Source organism: Microcaecilia unicolor, chromosome 6, assembly GCF_901765095.1.
Source record: "Microcaecilia unicolor chromosome 6, aMicUni1.1, whole genome shotgun sequence".
In the NCBI taxonomy this organism is placed as follows: domain Eukaryota; kingdom Metazoa; phylum Chordata; class Amphibia; order Gymnophiona; family Siphonopidae; genus Microcaecilia; species Microcaecilia unicolor.
Genome location: NC_044036.1, coordinates 162,463,050 through 162,487,644, shown reverse-complemented (window position 1 = coordinate 162,487,644; position 24,595 = coordinate 162,463,050). Strand labels below are relative to the sequence as shown.

General features: G+C 41.6%; 1 protein-coding gene across 1 annotated transcript in view; it reads right to left on the bottom strand.

Annotated features, from left to right (window-relative positions):
* Positions 1-24,595, bottom strand: part of FGD3 (FYVE, RhoGEF and PH domain containing 3) — a 279,110-nt gene that overhangs the window by 18,799 nt on the left and 235,716 nt on the right. The window contains exons 16-17 of the mRNA XM_030206131.1: positions 19,618-19,740; positions 12,392-12,544 (exon numbers count right to left, since the gene is read on the bottom strand). Of these exons, the coding sequence (XP_030061991.1) occupies positions 12,392-12,544; positions 19,618-19,740 (276 nt within the window). The remainder of the gene's footprint in view (positions 1-12,391; positions 12,545-19,617; positions 19,741-24,595) is intronic.

Here is a 24,595-nt window from a genome sequence, read left to right as displayed (position 1 = left end):
GATGACGGCTGCAGATGAGACCGGAGCTGATTTTCCCAAAGACGCTCTCTCAGCTGTCTGTGTCTTAGATGTAGTGCAGGTCTTTCTCAGCAAGCAAGCAGGTTTCCATCTCTCCATTGGTTCTCAGAGCCAATATCTCTGCCACAGGTATTTGCACCAGTTATGCAGGTCACAAGGTTGGTATCATACTGTCTCTGGCTCACCCCGAGCCTTGCTGGATTTCTCAGGTCCTTACCAGGTACTCCTCCTCCAAGGGTCTCCGACTAACTAACTTCTCCCACTCTTCCCGCGTTCTTCCAGACCTCCCGGTCGGGTGATAGCCTGGACCAATTATGATCACGTACAGTCCAGTGCATGGGCAAGAAGAGTTCTTTGTTTTGTGACCTTGGAGATGGTAACTTCTGGCACCATGAGTATGACTCCCTTCCCAGCTTCTCAGAGATAGAAGGGGGATGGTTGGAACACAGACAAGCTCATTTTCAAAGCACTTAGCCTCCCAAAGTTCCATAGAAACCTATGGAACTTAGCCTCCCAAGTGCTTTGAAAATATGCCTCAGAATGTCCTTGGCTTCAGCAAGCCTGTCAGTGATTTTCCACAAGCTGAAGCTGGATCTTGCTGACACAGAGATGTGCAGGTCAGAGGGTTGCAGCAGCCATCTTATTGTACCAAGATGTCATAGGCTTGTATAGGCCAAGACCAGCTTATGTAAGATCACAGGGAAATACCCCTACAGATGGGGCGATAGTTGGAAGGACAGGTAGGGTCCAATGAAGGTTTTTTAAGGAGTGGTGTGACTACGGCATGTTGGAAGGCATCAGGAACAGTCGCAGTGGACAGTGAAAGATTGAGGATATGACAGATAAACGGGATGACAGTAGGAGAGATAGTGTTAAGTAGATGGGTGGGAATAGGATTAGAGGAACAGGTAGTTAGTTTCGAAGAGGAAAGAAGATGTGTAGTTTCCTCTTCAGTGATTTCACAAAAGGAAGAAAAGGAGGCAGGGGTTGGAGGGTTGAGAGAATGGACTAAGGGAAGGAGAGGTGGAGGTGACCTGGTTGAGAATTCAAGTTTAATCTTGTGAACCTTATCATGAAAGAACTCAGCCAGAGTCTGGGGGGAAAGTGAAGGGGGGGTTGGAGCTGAAGGCACTTTGAGGAGAGAGTTCAGTGTGGCAAAGAGACAACGAGGGTTTGAGCCAAGAGAATTAGTCAACTGGATGTAATAGTCCTGTTTGGCAAGTAAAAGAGCAGACTGGAAGGAAGTCAGCAAGAATTTGAAATGTATGAAGTCAGCATGGGCACGGGATTTCAGCCAAAGGCGTTCGGCAGAGCGGGCACAGGAACGTAGGTAGTGGATTCTAGAGGTCAGCCAAGGTTGGGGTTTGGTACGTTTTACAGAACAGGGAATGAGAGGAGCGAGAGTATCCAGAGCAGAGGAGAGAATAGTATTATAGGAAGAGACAGCCTCATTGACAGACTTGGATAACATAGTGGTAGAGATTTGAAACATTGGAGGACAGAATAGAAGGGTCAATAGCCTGAAGATTCCTAAATGTATTGGTTAAGATTGGACGGGACTGGGGAGGAGGGTGTTTAAGTGTGAAAGTTATCAGATGATGGTCAGAGAGGGGAAGAGTTGAGGCACAGAAACTGGAGAGTGAGCAGTTAGAGGAGAGGATAAGATCAAGACAGTGGCCGTTCTGTGAGTGGGGGCAGTGGAGCACAGTTGAAGATTGAAAGAGGATGTTAAAGTAAGAAACTGCGAAGCATAAGAGTCCGAGGGATCATTAGCATGAATGTTAAAATCCCCAAGAATGAGGGAAGGAGATGAAGGTTCAAGAAAGAAGGAAAGCCAAGCATCAAAGTCAGTGAGAAAGGAGGAATGAGACTTATCAGGGGGTCGATAAATGACTGCTACTCGGAGAGGCAGAGGAGCAAATAGATGGATGGAGTGGACTTCGAAGGAAGAAAAACAGTGAGACTGAGGTAGAAGAAGAGGTTGAAATCTACAAGAGGGTGAAAATAATAGCCCAACCTCACCTCCGCGGCCAACTGGGTGAGGAGTATGGGAGAAAAGATAACCTCAATGGCATAGGGCTGCAACTGAAGCAGAGTGTTCAGGGTAAAGCCAAGTTTCAGTTAGGGCAAGCAGATGGAGAGAACGAGAGATAAAGAGGTCATGGATGTAGGACAGTTTGTTACAGACAGAGCGGGCATTCCACAGAGCGCAAGAGAAAGGCGGGGAAGGAGGGGGGAGGAGAGAAACAGAAATTAGATTGGAGATATCACGGTGTGACCTGCACAAATAGGATGAGAGCTGATGTGGAGGACCAGGATTGGGATTAATGTCCCCAGCGGAGAGCAGGAGAAGGAGTAAGAGAGTACGGAGAAGAGTAGGAGAGGTACGACGACAGCGACGAAGGCGAGATGTACTCACAGAACCCTTTTGTGCATGTCTCGCTGAACTCTGTGCTCACTAAACTGACTAGAATCCGTGTATAAACCATGTTGCTGGCTTATTAGGTTTTGTGCACCTGGGCCTAAGTGAGAAAAAGAAGCATTTACAGCTAGGGCTGTGCCAAATATTCGGATTTGATTTGGTCCTGAATAGTGTCCTCACGACATTATTCGTATTTGGCCAAATAGTGATCTAATACATATCCAGGGCTCTGCTGTACTAAATCCTACTGAAATAAACACTTGATCTTTGATTGCACATTGCTTCTTTTATTATGTTAAGCTCAATGCCCATTATTTGTATTCGGCCAAATAGTAAAATATGCTACTCGGTACAGATCTGTTTAAAACACATATAACTGACTAGGATATATCAGAACATCCTCTAAGGAACTATGAAGCTATAACATTTCAACCTTTATATAGTATCGACTACATTACAAAATTCCGTTGTGCAATCTGTTGTACTAGGAACAAGATACATTTTTAAAAATCATTTGTTCTTCTCTTTTTTGGCAGGAAGGGAGGGTGAGAGAGTCATTTCTTCCTGCTCTTTTAGGCTTCTCACTTAATTAGAACCAGGGTCAGGGATAGAATACAATGTCATGTCTATTTGTAACTAGGCTGAGATTTTCTTCTTTATTTTATATTGCCTCCCAATTCATTTAGCAAAATCCTTGCAGGAAGAATCCTCAACTGGGGTGATGCCCCAGGGTGTCTTCCAAAATCCTGAAAGCATGGGCCCTACATCCAGCCAATAAGTGTCACCATGTTGTGATCAGTAGCATTCCCTCAAGGGTATGAATACTGCCTCCACAAAATCCCTGGTCCTGGCCAGTCCTGGGAGCAGAAGATATTTGAATGGCAGTGTATAGAACTGGGCTGGGCTGTATTTACGAGTAAGCAAGCTTAACCTAATAAATTTAGCAAATGAATATAGATGTGAATAAACTTCAGTACAGCTCTTTTCACTATCCTCCTGCCAGGTTTTATATTTCTCACACAGGGCACATTATAACCACAGGGCCCATGAGATCAATGGAAGCATAAGGTATAAAGCACAGTACTAGTTAGATTACTTCAAATATCTACAAGAGTATATTTTGGCCCTATTTTTCTTTGGGCCTTATTCATAGAACACCTTTCTGTTTAGGGTCAATACACTTTTTCCTTGCTATTTTTAGGATATGACATTTTTGCTTTTAAACCTCTACATCTCATTTTATACGCACTGGTTTGCTTGGGTCCATAACGGTTGATATGGCAAGGTAGGGCAATTTTTCAATAATGTAAATATTTATTCAGGCATATATATTTATAGTCCACTGATCCCATGTCTTAGATAAACAACATTACAAATACCAAAATTTCCCCAAGAAAAAAAGAAAGAAATAACTGAATAATCAAAAATGGCTGCCAAACCTAGGTGCATTTCATTGTTGTTCAGCACCAAAAGCTGGACAGCTCCCCTGATAGTAAAGAATGCAAAAAGCTTAGGGGAAAGTTATCAACATGGGCTAAGATTAGTTATTTTACTATTAACCTGGGTTATTGGTAAGTAGGTCTTATTGCATAAAATTGTACCTGTGGTAAAGTAACCAGTCTTTAATGGTAGTCCACGCTGATAACTCCCCCCTTTCCTTAATAGTGCTTTTCAATTTTTTGATAAGAGCTTAAAAAAAACCTGGATGATTTTGCTTATTTTTACTGCCAATTAATTACCTTAAAAATTTTGCTCATTCTGTTTCAAGTATTGTGTTCTAAACCATCATTATCCTTTCTCTCTCATTTCATTTTTGTGTCTTTTGAGTTCATAATTTTATTTATTGTTGGAAACAATAGAATATCTTACCCCTTTCAAGGAAGGAACTATAAATGGTTAAACACAGAGTGTGTTTATAGCATTTCTCTGTAAGGGACTGCCAAAGTTAAGGGCTGGGTGAAAGGCTCATGTCTGTATAGCACTGGTGGAAAGCAATTTTGTATTCTGAAGAGCTTAAGTATGTAACAAGGAATTCATTTGTTTATTTTGCTATACTGTCACTAAATGCCAGGCAAAGCAGAACAGTTTACAAAGCAAATCATATAATAAAACAAAAATTAATTTAATTAGGAACTCCATACCCCCTTGCAATAATCTAGGAACCTGTGCAGGCTTCCCACTAAAATGCAGTAGCATTAGATGGCAAAAGCTATTTGATAGTAATAGGTTTTCAATGCTGTACAAAAAAAAGTATGATTTTTCTAATCTGACTGGCTGTGGTAAAGAATTCCATAGAGCTGGAGATAATTTTCTTTTTCAGTTGTTCTGTTTCTTTCAAAAGATTTCAGAGGTAATGACGAAGGACTGCAAGATCTGGGCTGTCTAACACAACGCAAGCCATAAAATTCTATTACCTGTTGCATTCTCATCACCCTTAAACCTTTCCCCACCTTCCCACTTCTCCCCAATACTGCATTGCTTTTTATGATTCACTGATATTTTCTAGTATTGCCATTTGTTGTTCATTCTGCTCTGAAGTGACGAAGGGGGTCTTAACTCCTAATAGCTGAACCAGAAATCTACTGAAGATCATCCAATTAAAAGGATATTACTTAACCTTTATTTCTGTGCACCCAAGAGAGGTTTTAAGATTTTTTTTGGGGGGGTGGGGGTGGCGGAGGGGTTCATTACAACTGTATGCTTATATGTAAGCCCACTGAATTTAACTGCCTCATGACCAGGTGGGTGATCTGCAGACTGATCAGCACTGAAAAATAGTGAAACACCAGAACGTACAGTGATGGCAAAGGGGGAAATATAGCAGGAGCTGCACATCTCAATTTGCTGCCAGAGGAAGTCCATTTTCTTCTCAAAGCTAAATTCATAGAGCCTATCCCACAAAAGAAGAGTAATCAAGGTTTCTACTCAAAACACTTGTTTTCATTAAAAAAAAAAAAAAAAGACAGTCCGCTATTGAGATAGACATGAGGAAAGCCACTGCTTGTCACTGGGATCAGTAGCATGAATCTTGCTACTATCTAGGTTTTTGCCAGATACTTGTGACCTGATTGGTCACTACTGAAAGCAGGATACTGGGCTAGATGGACCATTGGTCTGACCCAGTATGGCTATTCTTATGTTCTTACTCTGCTTAACAAAGACTGGATCTAAAGGATACATATATTCGTATTCTAATCCACCCTTTGTACAAGTATAATCTCAGATATACTCTTTAATCCAGCCATTTCCAGTAGAAAGTTCTTCCCCTCAGCCTTTTGTTGGTCCCTAGGGTGTTCTCCAAGTGCCTCATGCTGGCAGCTGAATCCTTCATAAGTGAAGCCATTTAGTATTTTTACTAGTAAAAAAGACCCGTTTCTGTTTTAAAGGAAACAGGCGCTAGCAAGGTTTTCCTCGGAGTGTGTATGTTTGAGAGAGCGTGTGTGTGAGAGTGACTGTGTGAGAGAGAGTGAATGTGCGAGTGTGTGTGTGTGACAGAGAGAGAGTGAGACTGGGTGCGAGTGTGTGTGTGACAATGAGAGTATGTGCCAGGGTCCCCCTCCCTCCCAGTTCCAGGGTTGTCCCCCCCCCCCCCGTCTGTCTCCCAGTTGCAGGGGGGTCCCTTGTCTGTCTCCCTTTTTCCCGGTTGCAGGGTCCTCCCTCTCTCCCAGTTGCAGGCTCCCCCCCTTCCCTCCCTCCCAGTTGCAGGCTCCCCCCTCCCTCCCTCCCTCCCAGTTGCAGGGTCCTCCCTCACAGTTGCAGGGTCCCCCCTCCCTCCCTCACAGTTGCAGGGTCTGTCTGTCTCCCCCCCTCCTTGTGTCCTTCACATTTTAAGGCACTGTCTATGCAGTTCAAACAGCTTTAGACTTGTTTCAGATGGAACAACAATTTAAAAACGACAATGTGAAGCATTGTGTGTGTGTGTGTGTGAGTGAGTGTGAGACAGAGAGAGATGTGTCTTTGAGCCATCATACCTTCCCCTCTCTAGAGGAGTCTTTAGTCCTGCTATTTAGCTGATCTTGTAGTTCTCCTCCAGACTCCTTGGGATCACTCTGCTGTTCCTGGGGATCATGCGTTTCATCGGTATCGTTGTCTTCCTCCACTCCCTCCCCCGAGTCACTTTGGCCCTCCTTGTGATCGCTGCCGGCAGTGTCCTGGGTGCCAGCTTCCTCTGTCTCCTCCTCACTCTCGTATAGGGCAGAGTCAGCAGTTCCAGGCTCCAACGCACCCAGAATATAATCCAGTCCATCCTGGGCAAAATGCTCTTATTCTGCTGCTTATGCAACCGCAGGCTCTTCTCCAGCCTGCGGATCTCCCGCTCCTCTTGCATGTTTGCCTCTAACAGGGCCCGCTTCGTCGCCTCCTCGCCGCAGCCAGTTCACCGAGAGATCCGGGGCCCCTTTGTTGCATTCCCAGCGCTTCTCACCTTCTGCGCATTGCGGTCCGCATTCTTGACCTGACGGCTTCACCCGAGGCATCCGCATCCGGACTTGGAGAGGGAGGGCGGTGGCGGTTTTTTGAGGGCGGTTAGTGTGCGCGGGTGGTTGGCAGGCAGTCTCGAGCGATTCCTAGGCAGGGGGAGGAGTAGGGAAACACTCCTCCCCCTGCCTGGGTCGCTGTTGGCTGCTGGCTGGGTCATGGTGTGTTGCTTGGTGTTGGGCTGGTGATGTAGGCAGGGAGAGGACCCTGCCTGGGTCGCTGTTTGCTGGCTCGCGGTTACTTGCTGTGCGTCGGACTGGTGACGTCAGTTTTATCTACTCCATGAAGCAGACCACCTGCAGCGGAAGACACGGTTCCAGGCAGCCTCAGAACGCTGGAGGTGAGAATTATTATATAGGATAACCAGATGACTGGCTTCTAGTAGCTCAGTAAGACTTGCAGGCCTCAATTGTTCCAGCTCTGGCCACCTTGTTGGGTAGACCATGCAGGTCTCTATCTACATCATTTTACTATGTTCTGGAGAAAATAATTGCTATTCAGTCTCTAATCATTATCAGCTTTCAGAAATACAAACTTCATCTAACCAACATCACTTAGTTTACAGGAATAGTCTTGGACAGTATATTCTCCTGCCCCCCTCCCTCAGTCGGCAGCGGGCAGTGTTTTTGCTTCTGCAACTGGCATTAAACCCGGATATTCAATGTTGGGCTGTTTCCAATGACCGGCATTGAATATCTGGTTTCATTTTTGACCATGGCAACTTAACCGGTTAAGCCGATATTCATCTCTCACTGGTTAAGTGCTTAGCAGTTAAAGATAGGCCTGCTATTTACACAGTCTATTTTAACCATTAAACATAGCCAGTTTGGCACTGAATATCTGCACCTAACCAGCTATGTCACACGATATAGCTGGTAATCGCAGATATTCAGCGAGAGATAACCAGTTACCTCCCGCTGAATATCTGTGGCTAGGTGATAAAATGGTATTTAACCAGCCAGGAGCCATTCCTGGCAGGTTAAATATTTTATTTATTTATTTGTTGCATTTGTATCCCACGTTTTCCCCACCTCTTTGCAGGCTCAATGTGGCTTACAATACATCATGGATACTGGAAATGAGAAGAGGATATACATTTGGTTTTACAGAGGATTTTGGGTTACATGGTCATGAAATGTTAGATAATGGTATTACAGAACACATTAACATACATTAGGAATACAGATAGTGGTATAGCAGAATACATTATAAGACATTAGACACGTTACGAAGTTTCTGCGTATATTTGGAGATTTTTACATGTTTTGATCTTTGTGGTATATCTTTTCAAAGAGATGAGTCTTTAGTAATTTACAGAAGTTGGTCAGTTTTGAATATCAGGCACTGTTGAGTCCAGACCGCTTCTTCCAGGGGATGCTCCTGGCCCATTTTGTACCATACAGTCATGGTCAAAGTGAACTTACGAATGCTAGGCACTTCGCTGCAGCTGTCCAGGCCATCCCCTTAGCTTATCTAAAAATGCAACCTTCACAGTGGGATCTCAAAGGTGCTTTATTCTCACGAACGGTCCCTCAATGTGACTCTCGACTTCCTTTTTTGAGAAGTGGGGAAGTCTCAGATTGACTTTTTTTTTTATACCAGTGAGAAAAATGCAAAGCTTTCTCTCTACTATTCCGTTCTTCCTTCCCCCTTACATTTAGCTTCAGATGCAGTGGCAATTCCATGGACTTGATTATTTCTCCATACTTATCCTACAATCTCTCTCATAATAAGAATTCTGCACAGGTTCCAACAAAGCCCAAGAATCATGATATGCAGCCGTCTCAATATAACTGGTTCCCTCTTCTCGAAAGGTTAGCAGATCTAACTCCTCATGAAACTACTTCAATTTCTAGGACTAGTGACTCAGCAGGAGGGCTGTCTTCATCCATACCTGAAGTCTCTAGCCTTTACAACCTGGATATTGAGCAGTCTCTAGTCTCTGCTCTCAGTGTTGCACAGCCCATCCAAGGGCATCTTCATAGCTGCCTCAGAAACATTCCACCACAGAATGTATGCTTACACATGGAACAGATTTTCAATCTGGTGCTCTACTAATGGCCATGAACGTATCACATGTTTTCCTATGATTATACTACAGCAGCTATACCATCTTTATCTGCTTGGTCTTCAAATTGGGTATACTTCAGTGCACTGTGCATTTATCATGCTCCTGTGGATTATTTTCCAACATCACAATAACACCGAACTCCATCAAAAGTTTTCTTCAGATGCATCCTGTTTTCACCATTTATGTTCCCACATAAATCTTATTAAACATCTGTCTAAGTTTCTGCAAAGACTGAGTGTCACTTGTATTTGATCTACCTGGTAGGCTAAATGTAAGGTAAAGAGAAGATAGAATCAATAAAAATAGAGACAGAGATAGGTTTAGATAGATAGGTACATTTTATTTCTTACCCAAACACAAGTCTTCAAGTTGATACAAATACAGACATCAGATTCTGGTTTCAGCCGCACAGGGCTTCGCCGTCTGACAGAAGCTTTGGAGAGGACTCTCAAACTAAGCCAAAATCTCCCCTCTTTTATACTCTATCTTCTCCATAGAAGTGAATGGTGAGATACCTAGCTCCTAATATTTCTCACTTTCTGAGATCATACTTTCCCATGCGATCTGCTATCTGATGTACCCAACTCCTTCCGTTCTCAGCTACTGCTAATTATCAACATGTTTTGGGAAGCGTTGAGATAACAGTTTCACATCTTCCGGCTGCAATACTTTTCATACCTTTCTCATGAACTCTGTATTACCTCTGTATCATTGTATACCAAAACTAATAAGCTCCATTTTATTCATCTGATCTTTCATTACAGATGCTATATTTGATTTAAAAATTGTACCAATTTGTGTCAGAAGTCATTATTCAGACCTGCTCTTTGCAGATTCTCAAATATTAAATCATTTACTTGTTGTTTGGCCTAGTCAGTACTTTTTCAGTTGTTTTAGGCTGCATAGCTTTGGCCATCACTATTCCAGTGGTAGCCTTAAAGCTAGGCCATATATTAACATTCCCAAGCTCTTGCCTAAAGCTGCCATACTTTTCCACTTAAATGACAAAACAGTGCTTCCTATCTTCTGTCAAAGGATATTCAAATCCTCAAGATTGAAAAGAATAGAATTTTGCAGAACAAAAATAACATGGCTTTTTGTTCCGTTGAATTCTAAATAAACAGGTATACCAGTTCCAAAAAAAAAAAAAAAGATAGGAAACAAGTTGGCTTCTTGTACACAATTATGCTATGAAAAAGCAGACATTCCTGCCAGCTCTAATGTCATCTAATCAGATTACAGCTACTGCAGTCACAGTGACTCACCTAAAATCTGCCTCACTGCACACCACCTGCAAATCAGTTACATGATCCTCTCTTCCTACTTTCATTGCACAATATTGTTGGATTAGGCTTCAGCACAGAACATTGCCTCTAGTCATGCAGTGCTGACCAATCTGTCCCTATAAGTTAGCAACTCTACCATTCGACTGTATGAGCTGTTCAAAAGGCAAAACAATTTAAGGCTGAACTGTTCTAAGCCTTGGAGTCACCTACTTGTATGCCAAACTCAGTCTTGCCTGTTTACAGAAAAAGTGACCCTGCTCACCGGTAACAGGCATTTTCTATAGTTAGAAAGATTGATAAAGCACACAATCCCACCTCACCGCCTTGAGATTTGGTACTAACTGAGAAGCCAAGAAGACCAATGCATATGGGAAGGGCCCCATATGCTCAGCACATTACACTAAGTTTAAGATCCGACAGAACAGTTCTATCCCAGCACTGCTGTTGGATGTTGTTACCACTTGTAACCTGGGAGAATTCAGATTAATTCACTGATAAAGAAAACTTTTTTCATTGTGAATTCTTTCTTGGGCATATAAATATATTTTAGATGACCAGTTTAAATTAATGTTACAATCTCTTATCATATTGCACTTGGATTATTGTAATGTCTTATATGTGGGGAGTTAAATACTACAAAATACTGCTCTGTGTACGATTTTTGGAGCAAAACAAAATGATAGAGCCACCCCTCTTGAGTAAGTTGCACTGGCTACCTATAAAAGCCTGCCTACAATTTAAACTATTGATATTTGTTTTTAGAATTATTCATGGTTTGGCACCAGATTATATGAATCTGTTGATCCATTTTTTGGCGCAAAAAAAGTTTGCATCAACAAAATTTTCCTTCTGTTTCTTGGGTTTAATTTAAAACTACACACTCTATTTCTTATCAAGCAATCTTAGAAAGGAACTCTTTCACGTGATGTTTGCTTAGAATTGGATTAAAAGAGGTTCCAGGGTAAACTGAAAACTTAAATATTGTTAATTTTTAATATATTGAAAGCTTTTATTTAATTCCTAGTGTTGTACCAGTTTCTCTTTTCTCTTGTAAACTGTGTTGAACTAATGCATTGAATAATGGCGGTGTATAAGAATCTGAATGTTTTGTTATGTTGTCTTACTTATACCTTATCAACTCTGGAAAACACTTCTTACATGTACGCAAGCAAAAGGACTTTTTATAAAATTACCCTGGAGTGTACACATATGAGTACGTGTAGTAACGCTATAGAAATGATAAGACGGATTCAAATGACAAGATGGATTTGGATAGCCTGGAGTGGGCTTTGATGGCAACTCCAGTAGTTGGAACGTAAGGACAGAGCTGGGCGGACTTATATGGTCTATGTCCCAGAAACACCAAAGAAAGACCATGATCAAGTATACAATATCAAGATCATTGTTGATTTAATCTTGAATTGATAATGAATGTGACTGTTAGGCAGACTGGATGGACATTCAGGTCTTTATTTGCCATCACTTATTATGTTACTAAGATAAATAATAATAGTAGTAGTAGTAGTAATAGTAGTAGTACATATAAAAGCATGTGCAGTTTCAAGGTGGCACATAACTTTATGTGACCCACATGTAGGTGTATTCAGGGATGGACTGTGCATGGAACATGGGCAGTCATGATTTAGGTATGTTTTATAAAATGTACACGTAGATGTGTACTTTACATGCTAACATTTCCACCTGCTCCTGACAGGCATGAATGTCTGCAGCTTCAATCTAGCTGTGATTTCTGTCAGTTCGACCCTAGAATTTAATAAAAGCATAAAGCTGCCTATGCAACTTATGAAATAGGCTAACAATAAGTTCCTTCTTGGTCATCACCTATAGGCAACTTGTTATATAATTATCCTCTAGATCAGAAGTTCTCAACCCAGTCCTCGGGACATACTTGGCCAGTCAGGTTTTCAGGATATCCACAATGAATATGCAGGAGATAATTTTGCATACAATGGAGGCAGGGCATGCAGATCTCTCTCGTGGGTATCCTGAAAACTTGACTGCCTAGGTGTGCGCCAAGGACTGGATTGAGAACCCCTGCTCTGCATTATTACCAGGCACCCATTTGCATAATTTTTTACAGCTGGGCTGTGAGATTACCTCCAGTGTTGTTTTTTTCTTTTGCTCACCAGAAACCTCAGGTCCTGGGCTATTTGGAACAGATGATGGTAACAGGAAACACTCTTTGCAAACCCGGTTATGACTTCTGTTATCTGCAAGTGGCTTAAATTCAGAGCATTTTGCACAAATAACCTACATCAGAAAGAGAACACTTGTTAGAGGTTAAGCCATTGCTCTTTGAAGAGTACTAAATTGTGCAACAGAGAATGAAAAACAGGAAACCTGTGATACCACATGGAATAGTTCTGTATTGTTAGATAGAACCGAACAGGACAGTATGTATACACAGAAGAAACTATTGAGGGCGTCTGCAATGCTTTTTTGCTCACTGCACATATGTGCATTGTTTGGTCCTTAGTAGCTGAGGCCATTGTTTTAAACTTACAATTTTATGGATTTTTAGAGCATGAGCAAAACTATATTTTGACAAATCTGCATGTCCTGTACTCTAATTTGATTTCAGGTTAGCAAGTCTCTCATAATAGCATATACACACAAATCAGAATCTAATATGGATGCAATGAGAACGTCCCATATTTCTCTGCAGCCTACCAAGTGGGAAGTGCCACATTACTACACAGGTCAGGCAAAGATGATAGGAAATCTTTCCAAGTTGTTTCCGATTGGCTATAAATAAGCTACTATGCCTGGACTCATGGAACACACTTTCGATAGCTGGTTTGTTTCTAAAACTGGCAATGCTCATTTACCTATACAGGAACAGAGCCTTCTTACACTTATTATATGTATAACAGTACCACAGTGGTCAATATTCAGCAAAGCTAACTCCCTAGTGCAGCCCAAAAATTTTCATTTTGCATTATTTCCCATCATTTACAGGAATCTGTGTTTAGTTTGGTGTGTATGTGGGGGAGAACTGTATATTTTGTTTTGTTATGGGAGCTATATCTTTATTAGTTTGCACCCTTTCACAAAGAGCACATGCTTTCAGAAAACACGTGCACTTTTCTGAAACAATACACGCTATTAATGACTTATGAACCCCCCCCAAATCTCACGTTTTTCCTGTCAGTTCAAATAAATGTACATCCCTAAAGTTAGCCAATTATCTTTATCAAGTTAATTTTGTCCAGGTATTCAGCAGCACTTTGATTGAATTTTATCTGGCCAACAAGTTAGCCTGAGAACAGCAGGGGGGGGGGGGAAATTTTGGGTATTTTCTAAAGTAACTTGATAAATGTTTTAAATATTTGCCTCATTATCATCACCTCTATAGTCCTCAATTACAACCACATTATCATATAGGTATATGTGCAATACACCAGTGCTGACCAATCTTTCTACAGCCACAACTTAAATGAGCATGGTCTTGGGTAGTGCAGGAAATGGATGTCCTATACAGCACGTGCCAGGCTGCAACCCCAAACGATGTTTGGGGAATCTTTGCAATAGACCATCTACTGTACAAATTTAGATGGCACAAACTTTCTGTATAGTTTATTAAAATAATATATATCATAATATCTGCCAAACTAAATGCACAAAGCCAGCATGTTTTGACAATTTAGTCTCTTAATGGCAAATTAATTTACTTCATTCGCCAACTGGTTTGCAGAGCAGCCAGGAAAATCATTTTACCTGTTTAACATAAAGAACTTAATTAATAGCTTCATTTCAAATGTTGACAAATCTTTGTCACTGGGAAGGACTGGAAAAGTTAGAAGAGCTCATTAAAGAACACACGCGACTCCACAGAAAAGTGATGCACAAGTGCAGCAGATTTAAAGGATCAGGTACTTTTATGCTGCAGCAAGCTATGCGCATGTTGGGATGTCTGGCTTCTCTGGAGCTTATGATATTCTTATGTTGATGCAATCTTAGATTTAAATTTCTTCTTAGTAAATACGATGGTTCTGACAACTAAGTTTTAAGAGGAGGTCGTATGTGCATCACCATCCTTGGATAATTTTGATGTTGGTTCAGTAAAAGCTAGCACTGCTTGGAAAAGAAAAATAAACTTCCTCTAGGACTCATGTGTTTAATATAATTCTGCACATAGAAGGTAATTCTATACCAGAACGCCTGTTCTAGAAAGGAAAGTAGGTACCTACTTTCCTTTACTGAATACTAGTGTAACAGGTAAAATGCATGCTTAGATAATTTTGGCATGAGAACTGATGCCAACCATCGAGGTGGTATAAATGCTTGGACTTTTAATTGCCTAAAACATGCATGTAAATTATACTAGTCTATAGTTTACATGCTGTGTACTATGCCCAACTCTACCCAGTCTGTGCCCATGTGTGCACCCACCTTCAAATGAAGTGCCTTTGTTTCTTTGCATTCTTTTTTCAATAGAAAAATGCATAATCCAGGGATTCTCAACCCAGTCCTTGGAACACAACAAGCTAGTCTGGTTTTCAAGATATCCATAAAGAATATACATAAGAGAGATTTGCATACAATGGAGGCAGTGCAGAGTATTGTAAGCCACACTGAGCCTGCAAAGAGGTGGGAAAATGTGGAATACAAATGCAATAAATTAAATAAAAACATTTATCTCATGCATATTCATTGTGTGTTTCCTGAGAACCTGACTGGGTGCCCCAAGGACTGGGTTGAGAACCCATGGCATAGTCAGAATATTGGCATTTACAGAGTGAGTGTGTGTGTACACGTGTGCCATTTACGTGTGCGCTTCGTGTTTAAATGTTGGCACCCTCTTTATAAAATTATCCCCCCCCCAAAAAAAAATCTGTCAAACACATTATGGGACAGAAGGTCACTACACTGCTTTTATATCCTCATAAGTAATGCGAATTGAAATATACTAAGTGAAAACAGGATGTGGTGGTAAGCTTTTACCAGAAGTGCTGAAAAAAAAGTTTAGCTCTTGCAAATATTAAAGCCTGCAAGTTAAGAAAAGCCACTGGTGCACTGGGAGCAGGGAAGGGGTATTGCTGCATCTCCACAACCATTCAGCATGAGAGTACAGGAGGGGAGAGGTCAGGACTGGCTGACCACAACTTCCCAAACTGAATTGTAGTTCTTTATCTTAGGTCTAGATAAACTTACAGAGATGTGAACAATTCCCCTCCTTCTCCTGATTTTCCCTATTATTGCATACTAGTAAAAGAGGCCCGTTTCTGAGCAAATGAAACGGGCGCTAGCAAGGTTTTCATCGCCAACACCCCCCCTCCCTGGCCAACCCCTTCGTTGTTCTGCCATTGCTCCGCCCCCCAACGTCATGACGTTTGACGCGAGGGCAGGGCCCAGAGCGATTTCCCACCCCCGCCTCCCTCCCTGCCAACCCCTTCGTTTTTCTGCCATTGCTCTGCCCTCGAGGGCGGGGCCCGAAGCGATTTTGGTGGCTTCACCACCACAAACCTTCGAACCTTTTTGAAGGAAGTCAGGGCTTGGCTTCACTGACGTCAGTGTCCTCAGAACGTTGAGGGTGAGTTTTATTATAGTAGATATTTCACACTGAATGGTTTCTGATCTTTAAACAAATATTCGAAGAAACTTGAGTACATACAACACAGTTCTTAAGTTATTACTTCATTTATTTAAAGAATAACAGTGCAATTCCACAATTCAAGACACAATTAACGAATTGCTGCTAAGCTCATGACACTGGGGTGCCTATACTCAGTGCCAATTTATAGAACTGACCAGAAAGGTATCCCCTATAAACTCAAGAACTGATTGCAATACCTTTAGCAGCAATATCTGCAATCAAATGCTTAAGGAATCTTAGACCACTCTTTGTAGAACTGCTTTAATTCAGACACATCCACATGTTTTTTTTGTGCATGAACTATTCTTTTAAGGTCCTCCTGCCCCAGCATCTCTATTGGGTTCAAGTCAGGATGTTGACTAGGCCAATCCAAAACTTTAATTTTTTTTCTTCTCAGCCATTCAGATGTAGACTTGCTGAACAACCCAATTATGCTGCAGCTCATGGACAGATAACTGGACATTCTTTTTAAGAATTTTCTGGTACAGTGCAGAATTCATGGTTCCTTAAACAACGGCAAGTTTTCCAGGTCCATAGACAGTATCCTCACACTACTACCATCATATACAACATGACATTCTTATTGTGGAATGCTCTATTTGCTTTATGTCAGGCATAATGGGACTATTATGGTCCAAAGAGTTCCACTTTTGACTCATCTGTCTATACAGCATTTTCCTAAAAGGTTTAGGGATAACCCAGGTATCTTTCTGCAAATGTGAAACAAGTATTGATGTTATTCTTGGATAGCAGTACTTTCTGCCTTGCTACTCTCCCATGAAGCCCATTTTGCCCACTCTTTCTTACTGCAGAATCATGAACACTGACTTTAGCTGAGGATAGAGAAGCTTGCAATTCTTTGGATGATGTCTTGTGACTTCCCAGATGAATTGTCGCTATGCCCTTAAAGAAATTTTGGCAGGCTGGCCACTCCTGGGAAAATTTGCCACAGTTTCAAGTTTTCTTTATTTGGAGATAGTGGCCCTCACTATTGTTCACTGGAGTCCCAGAGCTTTAGCAATGGCTTTGTAACCATAGTAACATAGTAAATGATGGCAGATAAAGACTTGTATGGTCCATCCAGTCTGCCCAACAAGATAAACTCATTTACATGGTATGTGATACTTTATATGTATACCCGAGTTTGATTTGTCCTTGCCATTCTCAGGGCACAGACCGTAGAAGTCTGCCCAATACTGTTCTTTTACTAAGTTCTGAAGCTAACATCGAAGCCCCTTAAAATTTACACTCCAGCCCATCCGTATCTATTCACAGGGCGTAGACCATAGAAGTCTGCCCAGCTTCCGTTTTGTTTCCCAATTACCGGCGTCGCCACCCAATCTCCACTAAGATTCCACGGAACCATTCCTTCTAAACAGGATTCCTTTGTGTTAATCCTACGCATGTTTGAATTCCATTACCGTTTTCATCTCCACCACCTCCCGCGGGAGGGCATTCAATAACTTTTTATTCTCATCACTTCTGGAATTTCCTTTGATCATGGCATAGCATTATTGTGGAAACTTTGTGGTGACTAGCTCACTTTTGTGGTAAGGTTTAATATATAGTGAGGTTTAGATTCAACAGGGCTGGCTGCAATCAAGCCTAGCTGTGTTCAATCAGCTACATCCATTTACCAATAAAATTTGGCCAGTTGGTTGACTGAGCTGTTACTTTGCAACATAGGTGATAGAGGTATTAGATAACTTTGTTCCTTAAATAGTTTTTAGATTATGTTTTACGTTTATTCATGTTCCCCTTTGTCTAATATTACATTTTTTTTTACAGATCAGAAACAATTCAGTGTGATATATATACAATAAAAGGAAAAACTGGGGTAGGGGACCTTTTACATCACTGTAGTTTCTATTGGGCTATCTCCTATGTAGAATTATTTAACCCTTTCACATGTCCTACAGATGAACACAGTTCTCGGTGTAGAATGTAATCCAGCTTCAAGCAGTTTATTCATTACTGCTGGCACTTTTATAATGCAACATCATCATAATACAAGACTGTAATGAAGTGTATTGTCCAGTTTTGTAAGTTTCCTGGGTATAGTTACTTTGGCCTTTATTAACTAAAGTGGCATTCCTATATGGAAAGCGAATGGAACAAAAACATTTTTTTTAGCAGTGCTTAGACAGCAAATCCAGTAGTTTGGAAGTACAGCTAGTGCTGGGCATACTTCAATGGTCTGTGTCCAGATAATGGTTAGATATATTTGGGTTACAGTGGGCTTTGACGAGTGGAGGAGTGGCCTAATGGTTAGGGTGGTGGACTTTGGTCCTGGGGAACTGAGGAACTGAGTTTGATTCCCGGCACAGGCAGCTCCTTGTGACTCTGGGCAAGTCACTTAACCCTCCATTGCCTGCCGCATAGAGCCTGCCATGAATGGGAAAGCGCAGGATACAAATGTAACAAAAAAAAAAAAACAAAACTCCAGAAGTTGAAAATTAAGCCAGTGCTGAGGAGATTTCTACAGTCTGTGCCCTGAAAATGGACAGATCAAGATCAGTAGATCAAGTATGGATATGTTATATCATAGGTTATAAATTTATCTTGTTGGGCAGATTGGATGGACCGTACAAGTCTTTATCTGCCATCGTTTACTATGGGGCCCTTTTACAGAGCGGCAGTATGCCCAACATGGGCTTACCCGCTCTCTCTTCTGGGACTATCGCCAGCTCAACACGGTCACCTGTGGTAGTCCCACCCCGAGAGTGCGCCATTTCCGGGGAAAAATAAACCCACCATAAATGGCTTGCACAGCAGTAACTGGCCATCACCTCACACTGCCTGGTTACCGCCAGGTTAGCGCGGAAGCCCTTATCGCCACCTCAATGGGTGACGGTAAGGACTCCCCGCCACATGGCCAAACGGTAAGAGTTCTCTTAATTGTATGGCCATGTGTGTCTGGGGGCTTTTTACCCACTGTGGTAAAAAGGGCCCCGGTGCATGGGAAAAATGGCTACCCACCGCTAACGCAGGGCCCTTTTTCCCCGCAGCTTGGTAAAAGGATCCCCCATGTTACTTAAGACTCAAACCAGAGGTCAGGTAACTTAGACAAATACAGTTAAAGTAGTAGATAGGTATCTTAATCCTAATCAGGACATAATTTAAAAATTTGTCATTCATAAGCAACACCAAACAGCAGATCCCATAGAGTGGGGAAGATGAAGGGGGGAAAATCAGATTATTCTGAAAACTAGGAGGAGGAGGAGGAAAATAAGGCCATAGTGTCACAATAGGAGCACATAACAGGGCCTAAAGTAAGCAAAAGCAGGCTCCTTTTTGGCCTAGATATTTGACACCTTCAAAATTTGGCATCCTATATAATTGCCTGTGCCTGATCCTGGGGATCCAATAAATGTCACACTTACAACTTCATTCTGAGTTACCAGTTCTACACCAGGGCAAGGTTCTACATACCTTTGTCAGGCTTTGAGACACTGCCTCAGAAAATCGTCTTCTGTTTCTAACATACATAATTCTCAGGCATTTCATAACAGCATCAAAATCAGAGATTGTTAAATTTAGGTGATGAAATGTGACAATATAAACAGGGAGATTTTCATAGTGGCCACATAGCTGCAATATCTAGAGGCACCTTTTACTCTCAATTTTTGCACTAATTTTCAAAAACTTTCACTCTGAAAACTGCCAAAGAAAAAAGTGTCTGTAGACACTTGCACCTCCCTTCCCTTATTACTGTTCTGATACTTACTGCGCCACACTGTTTGCAGTGATGCCGCCTTTTCGTGATTGAACTAAAGTTTTCATTGCAATTCTTGCATGTTTGTTTCTCCTTGTCTCGCTTTAACCGTAAAGATTTTTTGGATGCATCACTCTGAAATTAAGAAGAAAGTTAAGTACAGAGGCACCATGCACAACTCCCAGTCATCTAGAGAGGCCTCCTAACTGAAACTCTGTGCACCATGAGAGGAATTTTATAAAGTCATTTTAAGTGTACATGCCAATATATGTGCATATAATTCCTCTTATAAAATTACCCCATCTTTAAAAGTACACACGATAGCAACTATGCATGTTTGCTATGTCCTCACTTGGATTTCAGGGCTCTGTTCTTTCCTGGTTTTCTTCTTATCTCTCCCAGCGTACCTTTAGTGTATACTCTAGTGGATCCTCCTCTACTTCTATCCCACTGTCAGTTGGTGTACCTCAGGGATCTGTCCTGGGACCTCTTCTTTTCTCCATCTATACTTCTTCCCTTGGTACTCTGATCTCATCCCATGGTTTTCAGTATCATCTTTACGCTGATGACTCCCAGATCTACCTCTTCACACCAGAAATCTCAGCTGAAATCCAGGCCAAAGTATCAGGCTGCCTGTCTGACATTGCTGTCTAGATGTCTCAGCGCCATCTGAAACTAAACATGACCAAGACTGAGCATTTTATCTTTAAACCAACCTCTCCTCCTCCCCCATTCTCTATTTCTGTGGGTAACACTCTCTCATCTTTCCTGTCTCATCAGCTCGTAATCTTGGGGTCATCTTCGACTCCTCCCTCTCCTTCTCTGTACATATTCAACAGACTGCTAAAACCTGTCGTTTCTTTCTCTATAATATCAGCAAAATTCGCTCTTTCCTTTCTGAGAACACTACCAGAACCCTCATCCACACTCTTATCACCTCTCGCTTAGACTATTGCAACTTGCTTCTCACAGGTCTCCCACTTAGCCATCTCTCTCCTCTTCAATCTGTTAATTCTGCTGCATGACTAATATTCTGCCAGGGTCGTTATGCTCATATTGGCCCTCTCCTCAAGTCACTTCACTGGCTTCCTATCCGTTTCCGCATACAGTTCAAACTCCTCTTATTGACCTATAAGTGCATTCACTCTGCAGCTCCTCAGTACCTCTCCACTCTCATCTCCTACATTCCTCCCCGGAAACTCCATTCACTGGGTAAATCTCTCTTATCTGCACCCTTCTCCTCCACCGCTAACTCCAGACTCTGTTACTTTTATCTTGCTGCACCATATGCCTGGAATAGACTTCCTGAGCCGGTACGTCAAGCTTCATCTCTGGCCGTCCTCAAATCTAAGCTAAAAGCTCACCTTTTTGATGCTGCTTTTAACTCTTAACCTTTATTCACTTATTCAGAACGCTTATTTTATCATCCTCACTTTAATATTCTCTTATCTCTTGTTTGTCCTATTTGTCTGTCCTAATTAGATTGTAAGCTCTGTTGAGCAGGGACTGTCTCTTCATGTTCAAGTGTACAGTGCTGCGTACATCTAGTAGCGCTATAGAAATGATAAGTAGTAGTAGGTATAGGCGTGTTCTGGGGAAACATTCGGTGGAGCGTGGGCAGTCAATTTATGTGAATACTTCAGTATGATCGTGTCTTGCAGCCCATATGCATATTCCTCCCAGCATTTTCCTGGGTGACTCCCAGGTCCACCCCAATCCACTTGGGCTTTTGCTCCAGGTGCTGTGCACCATCAGGGGCATGAAACATTTTATTGCTACAGGTTTTTTTATCTTCCTTTCTCCTATTCCTGATGGCTCAAGTACAATTTCTCTTCTTGATACTGACTTTTCCTAACCTCTTTCTCCATCTGAAACCACTGCATACCTCAGGACCACATTGCCCACCTTCTGCTTTCATCACCTCACCATCCCCTTTTGTCTTCTCCCTTCTTCTCAGCTCTCCAACATTTTCTTCCTTACAATTAACCATTTCTATTCTGAATGCATCACATATTTGTCACTGTCGCCATGTCTTTCCTACTCTTCTCTGTACTCTCTTGCCCCTTCTCCTGCTCTCTGATGGGGATTATCAATCCCAATCCTGGTCCTCCAAATCAGTTCTCACCCTACATGTACAGATCACACTACAATGTCTCCAGTCTTATTTCTGTTCCTCTCCTTTCCCCTTCTTCTCTGTCTTTCCCATGTGCTCTGTGGAATGCCCGTGGCTTAATAAACATGGCCCTAATAATTAAGCCCCACCACCAAACAAAAATCTAACAAACACAGACCTGGGGAATCAAAACACATACAAACCTAGAAAGGCCAGCTCTGGGGATAGCGCTGTCCACTTTTTAGCAAAGCTTAGTAAAAGGGCCCCTTAAATTGTAAGCCTAGAGAATCACTTAGCACGCTTGAATACAACTTGCCTTGAGGTGTCACTGAAAAGGCATCAGCTAAATCTAGTAAAGTAAATAAGGGCAACAACTTTTTTAAATTATAGACTGAATTTTTTTGAAAAGCTGAACAGAAAATAAATCAGGGATCAGACTGACAGAACAAAACTGATGTACTTGAATTTTTGAATGGAATATTTAGAGTTTGTTTTTGGATGTTGAATTAAAATAAAAAACACCAGAAATTAGGCATGTCACACATTTTTTAATGTGTAGCACATTAGAACATTATAATACACACAAATTCAGGGGCAGCAAAAGGTAATTTGTCACCTGAGGCGAGGGCTGAGATGCCATCCACTGCTCAGCGTTGGGGTTTTCTGACTCTAATGGCCCTCTCAAGTACCATAAGCCTTCATTGCCAGGCCACCATATATGATAATCCCTCCCCTATCCTCAGTCTGCTTGTCACAATGATTGCTCTCAATTGAAGGGTCCATATGTGGCCCTCTTTGGAGCATGGTCTAAGTGTGCTCTGAACTGAAGAGCGGGTGTGGCAGTCAAATGTCCTCCCTTCCCGATTCTGTTGGGTTCCCCAGCCTTGGCCATCTTAAGATCAGGAGCTAGGTCCAGCACTGACCATAGGTCTCTCTGGTCTTGGGTAATAAGTTTGGCCCAATATTTCTTACCATTTGAAAGAAACTGCCAGAGTGAACAACATGGACACAGTTATGCAGTTATGATTTACCAGCAAGCACTAATAGGTCATTTAGGACACCTGAAAGAGATTGTAGCTGACAGGCGCACATTTTAATCTGTACTTTACAGGCTGCAATCACCAGCTTTTCATAATCTTATAGAACATTTCCAGCGGTGCAGATCTTTAAAATGTCAAAAGCATTTTCCAGCTACTTCAAATGCTGTCCAAATGCAGGGATACTTTGAAGTAGGTTGTGCTCAATAATGTATGCACAAATATTCCTAGCAGTTTAATTTGACACCAGCTTGCAATTTGAGCTTTTGAGAGATCATCACAGCTACAGATTGTTCCTGTTATAATGACACCAGGCATTCTTCACAATATACCTCGATTATATGAAATACTATAGCTCTTTAAGACCCTATCAGCTAAACAGTTTTCTTCAATTGTATCCCCATGGGAAAAATATTTTAACAGTGGAAAACTGTGCATCACCCTGATGTGTCAGTAATAACTGCACCATGTCAGTGTTAGACATACTGAGGGCCAGTACAAAAACTGAGGCATGAGCTCACACCATTACAAGGCATCTTGAAGCCCTGCCTCTGTGGTATTACACAGTTTTGCTAAGGTTTTTATTAAATTAAAATATGTGTGTCTAGCATTAGCACAAGCTAAAAAGGCAAGCGCACCTTAGTAAACAGGGCCCATAATGTTGAGTGAATTTTCAACAACATACTGAGGGGTCCTTTTACTAAGGTGCACTGAAAAATGGCCTGCATAAGTGTAGACACGTTTTTCGGCGTGAGCAGAATAATTTTTCAGCACATCTGCAAAAAAAAAAAAAAAAAATGCCTTTTTAAAAATTTTTGTAGCTGACGCGCACCAGAAAATAAAAAATATTTTTCGGAAGTGCGTAGCAGACTCGCACCAAAAATGAAATTACCGCAAGGGCCATGGGGTAGCCGCGCGGTAACTCCATTTTGGCGCATGTTGGGCATGTATAGACAGACGCTTACGTGGCTTAGTAAAAGGGCCCCTTTGTTGCCCTATGACCCAGGGGGTGGGGTTCAATGCCAATAGGGCTTTTGTTCCATGAGAATTAATTAATTCAATTTTACTAAAATTTATTTAGTCAGTCATTCAAATTTATCAGTTGCCCCCCTTAAAAAAAACATACCATATATCTGCAAATACATGTCTCATTTACACTAAATTATTTTAGCTATCCAACACTGCCACCAAGTGGTTTACTAACAAACACTCTGTGCAGAGAAAGCAGGTAGCCTAGTCCTTTACTCTTCAGGGAATTCTGTGCAACTGCACAATGCTGAATTCCCATCCAGCTCACTGCATGTAGAGTTCAGCATTTCCAGTATAGAATTCTGCATTGGGTCATGGAAGCACAGGAACTGACACATTTGAGCCCTAAGTTCTTCCTTGCCTCCAGCAGGCATCACACAACTTGTCCCATTCATTTTCTTTGAAAGCCCCTGCCCCCCCCCCCATACTCAACACAAGTGGAGGAAAGCAGCTGCATGCCAGGCTGTGTTCTGCTCATCTGCCGCACTGGTTCTCACCAAAACAAAAAGTCTTGCAGCACAAAATATTAATTACATTTTAAACAGTTAAACATTTTCAGATGTTTTATAATTGTTTGTGCTCATAAATTGAGAATCTGCCAAAATCCAAATGGGATCACTAGCACAGAACTCATCATAACATAATTATCACACTTATGTCTCAAACAATGAAAATTTTTGAAATAATTTGTGGTACAATATGAGGCAGCTCACAAACAGAAATACTTATTTTATGGAATTCAAAGTGCCAGTATCTATGTAAAAGGGTTCTAACATGAACTATGTTTCACAATAGCTTCTTCAGGAGATCC